This window comes from Sorex fumeus, unplaced genomic scaffold (genome assembly GCF_029834395.1).
Source record: "Sorex fumeus unplaced genomic scaffold, SorFum_2.1 ptg000264l, whole genome shotgun sequence".
NCBI lineage: Eukaryota > Metazoa > Chordata > Mammalia > Eulipotyphla > Soricidae > Sorex > Sorex fumeus.
This window is the reverse complement of record NW_026606321.1, coordinates 907105-919199: the sequence shown is the minus strand read 5'-3', so window position 1 is coordinate 919199 and position 12095 is coordinate 907105. Positions and strand designations below refer to the sequence as shown.

At 58.6% G+C, this 12095-nt stretch overlaps 1 protein-coding gene across 2 annotated transcripts in view; it reads right to left on the bottom strand.

Annotated features, from left to right (window-relative positions):
- ANKH (ANKH inorganic pyrophosphate transport regulator) overlaps positions 1-10595 on the bottom strand; it is a 326406-nt gene extending 315811 nt beyond the window's left edge. For both annotated transcript variants that reach the window (XM_056109063.1, XM_056109062.1), the window contains exon 1: positions 10429-10595. In XM_056109063.1, the coding sequence (XP_055965038.1) occupies positions 10429-10524 (96 nt within the window). In that variant the 5' untranslated portion in view covers positions 10525-10595. The remainder of the gene's footprint in view (positions 1-10428) is intronic.
- Between the last annotated feature and the right edge of the window lie 1500 nt (positions 10596-12095).

Sequence of the window (12095 nt, the reverse complement as noted above, 5' to 3'; positions counted from 1 at the left end):
GTGCAAAATGACCTGGTCACAGTGCTCACACACTTAGCTGTGGTGTGCTGGGAAGGGTCACCCTTGGCAGCCCTCCCTGCCCGGCAATGCTGGGGGGATCATACTTGGCAATAGGGGTCACTGCTGGGACTCTGACCTCACGTGGATAAGGTGGACACTCTACACAGAGTCACAGCCGGGGCTCTCAGGCAGGGACAAATCCCCAGGGTCACTCCCCTGCATCGCAGGGGTCTAACCCGCTCTTCAGAAGCAGAGGTTTCCCTGGCCCTGCTCTTCAGTTGGTCTGTCTGCTGTTCTGGTTTAGAGATCCTACACCCAGCGGTGCTCTGGGCTGACTCCGGGCTCTGTGCTCAGGGATCTCTCCTGGCTGGGCTGGGGGGACCATCCGAGGTGCTGGGCAGGTGCCTGCTACAGCATCTCTCAAGCCCCCAGAGCTTGAGTCTTAAAGGAAAACTGTTCTCCAGGCCTCTCCATTGAAAGACATGGCAAGTGAGGCCTCAGAGACTCCTTATTGGAACTGCAGACCAGCACGGGAGGTGACCAGGCTCTCCTCCCTGTAGCCCCTGTCTCTACTTGCTCAGGGCCCGTCCCTGGGCCTCGGATATCAGACCCACACCCGGCTTCCACGCAGAAACACTGGTTTGTCTGGACCAGCCTGGGAATGACAGGAACTGCCCAGGCTGCAGCCGCCTAGGGAGAGGCGGGTGTTGCCTCTGCGTAGGAGAAGAGCAGGGCCACAGGTGACACAAGGCGGGTCCTCAACAGGGTGGGGCAAGCAGGAGAACCCTTCCCCCTCCCTACCCTGCAAAAACATCTGGGACTCTGGGATGGTTTTCGGGAGCACAGGGAGGTGAGAAGCCCTGCCACCTTGACTCTGGACCACACTGGCTGCAAGGGGGACTTGCTGGGGGGTGAGGGGGGGTGAGGGGGGTGAGCGTCCTTCCCACTCATTAATACCAGTTCCTTGTTGCTCTCCTCCGCGTCTCAAACTGTCAGGTCCAGGCCACACGCCGTGGGCGGCCTCCGCGTTCCAGCTGTGACGAATTCCCTGCCAAACCCTTTAATGCTCACTTGTCAGGACTCCGCGTGCATGTGTGTATGTGTGCGTGCTTGCGTGCGTGTGTGTGTGTGTGTGTGTGTGTGTGTGTGTTTTCCCCGCTTTTTGTAGAGCTATTTTGGATTCCTCACACACTACTACTGCCCAGCTCTTAAGATGCAGGAGGACCCCCCAGGCCCCCTGGGGGTTTCTGAAGCAGGAGCTCCAGGTCCATGCACACATCAAGCAGCCACACCCCAGCCAAAGGGGAGATGAGAAAACGACATCCAGGGATGCAGGCATCCAGGGAGGCAGGTACCAGCCTAGATCCCTAAGGATCTGGTTTATTAAAGCAGAGCTGGGAGCACTGAGAGATGGCTCCCCATCTGGAGCACCTGGGCTCGATCCTAGCAAGGCGTTGTCCCCAGGGGATCATTGAGCCCCTGAGCACCAAAAGGTATGGCCCTCCCCCCCCCACCCCCAAAGCAGAAGCAAACAAACACAGAGCAAGGATTCGGAGGCGCACTGGATTCAGTGAAGACCGCGGGCCCACGTGGCTATAGCTGTTCCTGCCGGGAGACACACAGGGCCACTAAACCCATAGTGTCCCCTGCCACCACCACCCCCAAACCACCAGGAGTCCTCCCTGGGCCTCTCAGGGACATCTGGTTCACCCTCAACTCCGGCCATTTATTTCCAACTGAAGGTTCCAGAAGCGGACACCACCTTTCAGTCACCGCTGCCCTTTCCTGAACTCCCTCGGGAGTTTCTCATTTCCCTCCAGGTACAGCCAAAGGTTCCTGCCCGCCAACCCTGCACCAGCTGGGGGCTCCCTCCAGGGGGATGAAGATGCACAAGGCCCCAGAAGTGGGAGGGAGGACCAGGAGCCACAAGCACAACCTCCTGAGTGATGGCAGGTCAGGTGAGTAGGGGGCTACCTGCTCACGGCGGGCCTCATGCATTCGCAGACCAAACAACCACAAATCTAAAAGCCAGCTAGGACCCATGAGCTTACCTAAAACCTAAATGAGGCTACCTGCCCACCCGTCCCCATGCCCCCAGGCCCACTCTCCCTTGGACAACAAGCCCCTTCTGGAACCAGCTTGGAGAACTCTTGTCTCAGCAAACAAAGTACCCCCTTGTCCCTGACACACCATCAAGTTACGGAAGGACCTGGAAAGCATCCAAGGAATCACCTCGGGGACCCAGCAAGTGGGATTACGGGGGATTTCTGGCTGGCAGAGATAACCGCTCACTGAAGTGCCATGTTCTCGGGGGCTGGAGGGGCATTTCGCTGAGGGAGCAGATTCCCCGAGTCACGGAAAGGGCAAAAGCGAACCCCACTGGGGAGGGCTGGGACGGCTCCATGAGGCTGGATTGCTGTTCTCGGCTGCAACTGCCCCATCTCTTGCAGATGGGGTGCAGTCCACTCGCAGGGCATCGAGAGAGGAGGAAGGAGGAGCCCCGTCCCCAACACAGACACACACACACACACACACACACACACAACCATAACCATGGAGCTGGCTCTCGTGCACTGCCGAACGCACCTTGCGATCACCCTGATGGCTGCACGCCAAAGGGCCTCAAGTCAGTTTTCTGAAGGAGGGTCCACTCAGTCAGGGATCAAGGGGCTACTTCCTTTGTTCAAAGGTCACTGAGCTGACAGGACTCTGGATTCCTTCTGGAACACACACACCCCTCAGAGGCGCGGGGCCTCTGTGTCATGCAGCCTATGGGCCTCTCCTCCGCGGGCAGCCTCCGAAGGGATTCCATCCTCATTTCCCCATGAAATTTGAATTCTTGTTTCCCAGACTCCCAGGTAATGCCTCCGGATTAGAAAATTTAAAAGTCAGTACCGGGGTCAGAGTGATAGTACAGGGGGTAGGGTGTTTGCCTTGCACACAGCCAACCCGGATTCTATTCCTAGCATCCCATATGGTCCCCTGAGCATCGCCAGGAGTGATTCCTGAGTGCAGAGCCAGGAGGAACCCCTGAACATCACTAGGTGTGACCCCCCCAAAAAAATTACTAATAATAAAAATAAATGAAAGTCAGTACCTGGGCTGGGCTGGACACTTAGCTCAACTGGATGCAGCATGGACTTCACCCGAGACTCGGGTTTGATCCCTGGCGCTCCACAGTTCCCTGAGCACCCAGCTGGGAGCATCACTGGAGCATTGTTGGGTGTGGCCCAACCCCCACCTCAAAGTCCACATTCAATAGGGACCAGCCATATCTATATATAAATGAATGACTGGTTGGCACTGAAAAATATTTGTGAAGATTTTTGAACACCCCCAGAGGAATGGACATGTACAAAAAAGTGATATGGCATGTTACACATGTTTTTTTTTTAAGTGGCTAGAGAAATGTGCAATAAAGTTCCAGCAATAATTCTCACTCTGAAAACACCCGAGAACTGAAGATTTGGGATTTCAAGGACAAGCTTCAATTCCCCAGAAAGTACATGGAAGGGCGAGGACAACAGGGAGGTCAGCCTCATACCTGGCTGACCCGGGGTCCATCCCTGGCACCACAGACAGCCCCCAAGCCCCTCCAGGAGTGACCCCAGAGTATGACTGGGTGTGGTCCAAAGACCAGAAAAGAAAAGGAAAAAAAAAGTCCACCACTGTGAGTAGCCTGTATCCATCCACGGAATGCTGCCTCAATGCGGGGGTCCGTATTTGTACAACCCAGTCTCAGGTACCTGCAAAAAATATGAGACTAAGTTTGTGGAAGTGCAGAAGAGCCTGCTAGCTGGAGTGACAGCACAGTGGGTAGGGCGTTTGCTTTGTATGTGGCCAACCCGGGTTCAATTCCCAGCATCCCATAGGGTCCCACAAGCACCGCTAGGAGTGATTCCTGAGTGCAGAGCCAGGAGTAACCCCTGAGCATCGCTGGGTGTGACCCAAAAAGAAAACAAAAAGAAGAAGAAGGGCCTGCTAGGCACTTAATGGGGATTATTTATTATCCCTTCTCCAATAGGACACAGAGAGAATGATCTTCCCCCATCCCTGTGTGTTTGCCATCCTGATGCCCAAACCAGGAAGAGAGTCGTCAAGGCCAGCGATCTCAGCACACCTCGGGGCCCAACCAAGCTGGGAGTGAGCAGGCCCAGAACATCAGCCACTGAGCCTGCCATGGGGTAAAAAAAAAGCAGCTTTTTATGAAGAACTAGCTGCGTTCCTCGAAAGCGTGGGGTGCGGTCCTGAAGGGGAGGCATCTGGTTATCTTGGGAAGGGCTGAGGATGGAGAACCTGAAGGCGCAGCGTTGAGGTCAGCAAACCACCTCAATCAGCCACACTGGGCGCACGACCACAGGATTAGATCCTGTAGCGCCAGAGGTGGTCGGCTGATTGAGGTGGTCATGGGGATGGTGGCAGAGGGGAATCAACTTGGGGGGGTGGCGAGGAGACAGCTCTGTGCAGCCTTCACGGTTGCTGGGACCGACTTGGAACCCAGGTGTCACGCAGCCCTCGAGGGCCCTGGGCCTGGACAGCACAAAAAGCCGGACACAGCCTGGCTCCTCCACTGAGGGTCTAACCCGGGGGCTGAGTAGGGCCTGGGGGTCTCCCAAGCATGACGTGGGTGTCCCTCATCCACCACCCCCCAAAATAAAAGGACCGGGAAGCCTGGTGGAGAACTTCAACAGAACTCCAGAGGTCAGCACGTCCTTGACTGGGTACAGACTGCACGAGAGGAATGACCTCATTTTCTCTGGAGGAAGAAGAATCTGAAACAGGCACCAAAGGATACCAGGCACAAAGCCCAGGGCAGTCAGAGAAAACGCATCCTCTCCCGAGCACACACAGACACTCATGGCAACTTTAGATGGTGAAAAGGAAGACAGAGAGAAAAGCCCAAAACCTTGGCCTGGACAGCAACAGGGAACTTCAGAGCCCGGGACTGCCAGCTCACCCGCAGAATCAAACACCAAGAATCAAAAATCACAACTAGGGGCTGGAGCAAGAGCACAGTGGAGAGGGCCTTTGCCTTGCATGCAGCCAACCTGAGTTTGATCCCCGGAATCCCTAAGCACCTCCAGGAGTAATTCCTGAGTGCAGAGCCAGGAGTGATCCCTGAGTTCAGAGCCAGAAGCTAAACCCTGAGCAGCACTGGGTGTGTCCCCAAAATAGTTGGTCCCTGGCACCCCATAGGATGCCGAGTCTGGTCAGGAGTGATCCCTGAGCACAAAGCCAGGAGTGTGTACTCCTGCTGGGTGTGGCTCCCCAAGAAACAAACAAACACACACGAACAGAAGACCCCCACTGTTCAAAATGCATCCCAGAGGCTGGGGAGCTGTCACATGCAGCAGGAAAGGTGCTGGCCTTGCACGTGGGTTCGATCCCTGGCATCACACACAGGGTCCTCCAGTCCCACCCGGAGTAAGCCCGGAGCCTCACCCCCTCAAAGCAAAGCAACCAAAAATCACACCCCAGCACTCTTTCCTTTGGGAGTTCGGAGCGGTTTCGGGGCGAAGTTTCAGCGGTTGCCTCTATGTTCACCCCCTCCCCCTGACAAAAGCCATGCCAGCCGTGTGTGAGCAGACGGGGTTGACTCAATTCTCCGGCTCATCTGGCTCCTCTTGCATGATCTTCTCGGGTGCAATTTCCTTCCTGCAGCAGCAGCTGTCCCGGGAGTCACAAGCATGACCGCCGGGGGCTCACAGGGACGCGGTGAGCCACAACAACGAGTGAGTTTCTAAGAACTCTAGTGGCGCCGAGACTGGCAGAGGCTGGGTGGCGGCCGGCCAGGTAGGCAGGCCTTGGCCCCCGGGCGCTGCCCTTCCTTCCCCGCCTGCCCTTGGGATCCTGCGCGCAAGCCTGGTCACGCCTCGGCCTTTCATCCTTCCCTCCAATGCAGCCCGCGTCTGAGCCCCGGAACATGGGCTCCGGGAAGAGAAGCGAGTCTGCACACACTGGGGGTGAAGGTGCTGATTCCACAGACACTGCAACGACCCAAACGTGCACCCACAAACCGATCGCTCTTGTGCTGTTCCCTGGGCCCCGTGTTTCCTATTTGAAAAGCAGGTAATTCTCTCTGAGAGATCGCTCAAAGAGTACAGGCCTTGTGGGAGAGAGTCTGGGGTCTGAGCCCCACCACCACAAGGCAGCCCTTTCCAAGTGCACAGCTGAGAATGGCCCGATACCAAAATAACTCAACTATGGGCCATTCATTCTCATCCACACCGCTTTTCTTTTCCATGATAAAAATGCAGTCCTGGGCTTGCGAGATAATACAGGATGTAAGGCAAGGGTAAATGCCAGGAGGTAATTCCTGAATGCAGAGCCAGGAGCAATGCCTGGGCATCCTCAGGTGTGACCCAAAAAGCCAAAAAAAAACAAAAAATAAAGGCAAGGGCAAGGTTACTTGCCTGGCATGTGTCCAGCCCTGGCTTTAACCCCTCAACACCACATATGGCCCCAGGGTAACTCCCAGGGATTCCCCCCCACCCCCGAGCAAAGAGCCAAGAACGGCCCCTGAACGCTGTTGGCATAGCTCAACACCGCCCTCCTATCAAAGAGACAAAATTAGGGGTTGGAGCGATAGCACAGCGAGTAGGGCATCTGCCTTGCACGCAGCTGGCCTGGGTTCGATTCCCAGCATCCTTTATGGTCCCCCAAACACCGCCAGGAGTAATTTCTGAGTGCAGACCCAGGAGTAAGCCCTGAGCATCATCATCAAGATTTTTTCTTTTTTTAACCCAAAAAACTTAAAAAAAAAAAGACAAAATTAAAATGTCATCTTGGGGCAGGAGTGAGAACTCAGCAGGTCAGGCACATGCTTCGTATGTAAGAGGTCTCGGGTTCTATTCCCGGCACCACAAGGCCCCTTGAGCACCACTAGGAGTGACCCCCCCCCCCCAACAGACAGCTGGAAATAGCACCCCCCTCTTCCTGTCCTATCACACCACTGGCTGTGGCTCAAGAAACATAAACAAAAATACAATCCTTCCCCACCCCCTGAAATTAGTGCCACGCCCATAGTAAAAAAAAAAAAAAGTGACAGTTTGTGCAAGTCTTGTCAGAAGAGATACTCCGTAATATTTGGGTTTCCTCCCTGCCTGAGCTAGGAAATTACAGGGAACCCTACAGACAACAGATTCTGCTGGGAGAGAATTCTCCGGAGGCTCAGAAAGGGATGATGCCAGGCTGCTCGGGCCCTCCCCCAGCTCACGCTGTCATACATGCGCCACCCTGTCTGTCTCCGGGGCTGGCGGGAGGTGTTTCACACACAGAGCCACAACTCTATGTAAATTCTAGCCCTCCAGAAGCCCCCAAACAGAGAAGTTTCTTCATTATGAGAAAAACCTCGCCGGAGAACAATTTTAATGCTCTTGCTAGCATTCTCTTCTTGACAAGTCAAGTCTGGGATTTGAAAAAAAAAAAAAAAAACCCAAGAGGTTTATTTATTTGGTTTGGGAACTACACCCAGGGGTTACTCCTGGCTCTGCACTGAGGAATCTCCTGGCAGTGCTCGGGGGACCATCCATATCCGGGATGTCGGGATGGAACCTGGGTTGGTCAGGGGCAAGGCAGGTGCGGACCCTGTGTATTATCACCGCTCTGGGGAGCCTCCCCACCCCCTCCAAGGTTTTTTTTTTTCAACTGTGCCAAAGCATGCAAAGCAGGGCCGGCTCTGACCTTTGGACTCCCCCGTCACCTCCCCGTGAGGATTAGGAAATCGCTGAGCTGTGAATCACGGTTCCTGCAGGCCGGAACAGAACACCTGCTCTCTGCAGCTGAGGGGAGAGACCCGCATGGGCCCACGTGCGCCCAGTGCCAGCAGGGCCCGCCAGGGCTGCCAGCTCGCAGACAGCGCACACCCCGCCCCCTCCTGCAGCGGGCTCTTCTCCTCGTCCTCCCCAGGCAGCGCCTCCAAGCAGCTGGAGTGAAACGCTCTCCTGTTCCTTCCCACACCTCCGCCTCAGGCCGGCCACTGCCATTCTCTCCCTTCACCTTGAAAACTCAGTAAGAGGAACTCACAGGCCTCTCACCCACTACCGCTGGGCACAATTATCATCGGAGACCAGAGGCAAAGCGAGTTTGGGAAACCCTCTCCCCGCTCTCTCTCTCCCTCCCTCTCTCTCTCACCCTTAACTGATAAACAGGGATCCCAAGGAGAGCTGGGCCCCCACGAAAACACTGGTGCTGAAGGATAAGGTCCTCCAACAGCACTTGTTGGTACGACTTGCAGAAGTCACAAGACAGCCCAGAGTGCTTCGCTTCTGTCAGCACCAAATGAGGCTAACCCAGTCTCCAAGTTTAGAACCATCACTACAAACCACAGGCCTCTGGCATTTAGGAGAGTTTTTTTTTTCCAGTGCAGGAATGATCAGATCCTAGGCCAACACACACACACACACACACACACACACACACAGCAAGCGTTTCACCACTGAGCCATATCCCCCCCACCCCCCAGCACAAGAGAGAGCCCCATGTTTTGTTTTTGAATTTTTAGGCCACGCCCAGCGATGCTCAGGGGTTCCTCTGCGCTCTGCACTCAGGAATCACTCCTGGGGGTGCTTGAGGACCATATGGGATGCCGGGATCTAACTCTAAAATCAAACCCTTCATTAGATCAAGCTCTTATGAGATAAAAAGCAAATGTGTGGTAATACTGTGGTAAGCTTCAGGTCATGCAGTTAGTTAATTATGAACCAGAATACTCTCATTTCCTTCAATATCCTGATAGAATTTGTGAGAGCGCGGGCGCGCGCGCACACACACACACACACAGTGCTAGGCTGGGCTTTCCGATAACCTTTGGCTCAGTGCCAAGAAGATAAACCTTAAAATAGGAGAAAGGTTCACACCACGCACTTTACTCATCTAAAGTGTGCCAGGTAGTAACCTGGGTCTGACACCCGGTCAGGTTCTAGGACGGCCCAAGTCAGGCCTAATTATGCAAGAGGGCGGGAGGGGGTGGGGCGGCGGCGGGGAGGGGCTGGGGTGCTGGGGAGGCGGGAGGGGTCCCTGGAGAGGAGCGAGTGGCAACAGTAACGATACAGCGATACAGCATTTCATCCAAGGAAATTAGTTTCCTAGACAAAGGTCCGCAGAGGCTGGGCGACGCTGCTGACGCTCCCCGACCAGCCACAGGCCCCGTCCGGCCCCCTGCGCTGGGGTCACGGAACTAGGGAGTCGGTCGCCCGGCGAAGTTCTGAACTCCCAGCCTCGGCGGGCGCGTTCCGCAGCCCTCGCGCCGCCTCCCCAGCACCCGCGGTTGGGTTGGGAGCAAAAGGGCCTAAAAAGCGACGTAAGCGTTTCCCACAGGAACAGCCCTGGGAGTCGCGACTCCGGACGCAGAGAAATAAGAGTCGACCCGGCAGGTGAGGGCACCTGCCACCCCGCGCGGCTCTGGGCTGGCGTCCTCGGGAGATCCCCTCCTCACCCGGCCCCAGCCCCCAAGTCCCCCTCCCGGGTTCACAGCACCCGCATCCCGCACCCCCCAACCCAGAGGCGGCGCGACGTCGGCCCAGACGCCGCCAGGAAAGAGCCCAGGAGCCCAGGGAGAAAGCAACCGGGCGAATCGGCAGAAAACAATAAGGTGCCTCCCCCCTCCCTCCTTGGGTGGTCCAAGGGGCTGGAGAGAAGCACACCCGCCCCCCAATGAGATAAGGCCAACGGGGCTGGCTTAGGGGAAGCACACGCGGGGACTCCCCTAAATTCATACCTGGGCTTTCCGAATTATTAATTAATTAATTAATTAAGACCAAGCGTCTGGAAAAGCAACTTGGCCACGTTCTAACACACACACACACACACACACACACACACACACACACACACACACACCCCTCCCATCACCAACTACCACCAGCAGCAGCCCCGGATAAATAAATTAAATCCCAGCACGTGAGCGGTAGAAACTACATGTTAGTTACAGATCTGAGGTTTACATAATCGCCAATTACATAATGCCCCGCTGTGCACCGTGCACCCGTCGGTGGGCGAAGCTGCACGGTCCAGGACCCCCGGTCTCCAGCGAGCGCGTGGGGGGGAAAGTCTGGATAAAGAGATCTTTGGGGGTGGGGGGTGGGGAGCCGGGGATGGGGGTGGGGGGGCAGGGAAGCGCCGGAACGTCATCCTGGACCACCACCGCAGACTCGACCCAAGGCTCGGGAATCCGAAGCGCCTCGGAGCAGGTGACTGCGCGCGCACTGCCCCCTCCCCAGCCCCGCGCCCGCGGGTGCCCCTCGGGGCGCTCGGGCTCGGTCTGGGGCCGAAGCAACCCGAGCGACTCTCGGGGGGTGGCGTGTGTATCTGTGTGTGTGTGGGGGGGGAGGGTGGCAGTGCCCGGGCCGGGGTTGCGCTTCGCAGGGTCGGAGGGGTGGGGGTGGAAGGGAGGATGCGGGCGGTCGGGGCGCGCGGCCGGGGCTTTACCTGCTCCCCGAAGTCGATGGCGATGTTGGTGATGCCCAGGGGCACCAGGAACCGGATCAGGGGCCAGTAGTGCGTGAGCGCCGGGAATTTCACCATAGTCCCCGCCGTGGGCCGCCCCCACGCACATCTGCCGCTGCGAGGGGACTGTGCCGGGGGGAGCCGGGCGCGGGCCGGGGGCGCGAGGGGCGCGCGGGCCGGGCCGGCGGGGCCTGGGGCGGGCGGCGGCGGCGGCGGCGGCGGCGGCGGCTCCTCCTCGCGGCGCGGCGGCTCTAGCAGGAGCTCGGCCGGCTCGAGTCCATCCCCGCTGCCCTCCCACACGACAAAGATCTGCCGGGGAAAAAAGGAGGAGGGACCGCGGCGGCGGCGGCTGCTGACAGCGGCTCCATTATAAGCGCGCCGGGCCCGGAAATAAATAAATACCCGCGCGCGCGGGGCTCGGCCCGTCCCCGCCGCCGCCGCGCCGAGGAAATCAGGGGCGGGCGCGGAGGCGCGGGCAGCGCCGGCGGCGGCCCCGGGGGCCGGCGGGGCGGGGGCGGGGCCGGGCGGGGCGGGCCGCTCCCTCCTGCCCGCGCGCGGCCTGGCCGCGGGGGGCGCGCGCGGGCCCGGCCTCCCTCCCGCGCTGCCCCCGCCGGCCTGGAGGGGGCGCGGGCCGCGCGCGCCGGCCGGGCCTCCCCGCCCAGGGGTGGGGGCGGGGGGCTCGCGGGCTCCGGGCCGAGGGGTCTCCTCCGCCCCCCAAACGCCCAACACACGCGCGCGCGCGCGCACGCGCGATCGCCCGCGCCCCAGCCCAGACGCGCGGGCGCGGATGCTCCGGGCGTCGGGGACGGAGCCCGGCTGGGACGCGCGCGCGCGGGTGGCTCAGGGGGCGGCCGCTCTGAGCCCTCGAGCGGGGTTGTTGGGGGTCAAGGGGGTCTCCCTGGGGTCCACCTGGGGCTCTGAAGCCAGGAGAACTGATGGGGGCGGGGGAGGCGCGCTGCCCAGGGAGCACGGGCTGCCGGCGCGTCCGGGGCGATGGGGTCCCCGCGGCGCCCAGGCGTGAGGGAGGGCACGGGCCCTCCTGCAGGCGCGCCCGCTGGGCCCGTCGTCCTTGGGCGCGCACCGACTGGCCTCCGGAAGCTTTTGCTGCCCCTTGAGCTGGAGTTTTTTGTCTTTTTGTTTTTTTTCCTTCCCTGGCTCCTGGATGGTCAAAAGAAAACCAAAATTTGGAAAAGTTCGAATATCAAGGGAGGAAGGGAGAAAATGGTGCTCAAGGGGGCTGTCTAGGGTGAACGGTAGCTGGGCTGAGTTTTGGCCGTTTTGTTTGGGGGTAAACCCAAAACTCGAAATGTGCGACCGCAACGCCAGAGTCCTTCTCCGTCCTGGGTGCAGTCGGAGACGGGCAGAAGGTGCTCGGGAAGGCGCTGCCCTCTGCCCGCTGCTGGCCTCTACCCGAAACCTCGCCGGCAGAGAGGAAGGGAAGCGCCTCCTGCGCACCGGCCTCGCAAACAAACCGGCCGGGCGTCCCTGCGACGTCGCCTCGCTTCCAAAGACTTGGGTTCTCTTAGTGGTCCGCTGCGACCCTTTGCAAGATCGTTGGTTTTGTTTTTCAGGGCCACACTCAGAGGCGCTTCGGGTTTACTCCGGGCTCTGTGCTTAGTGCGGGAGGGAGGGGGCTCCCCTTCTTTCAG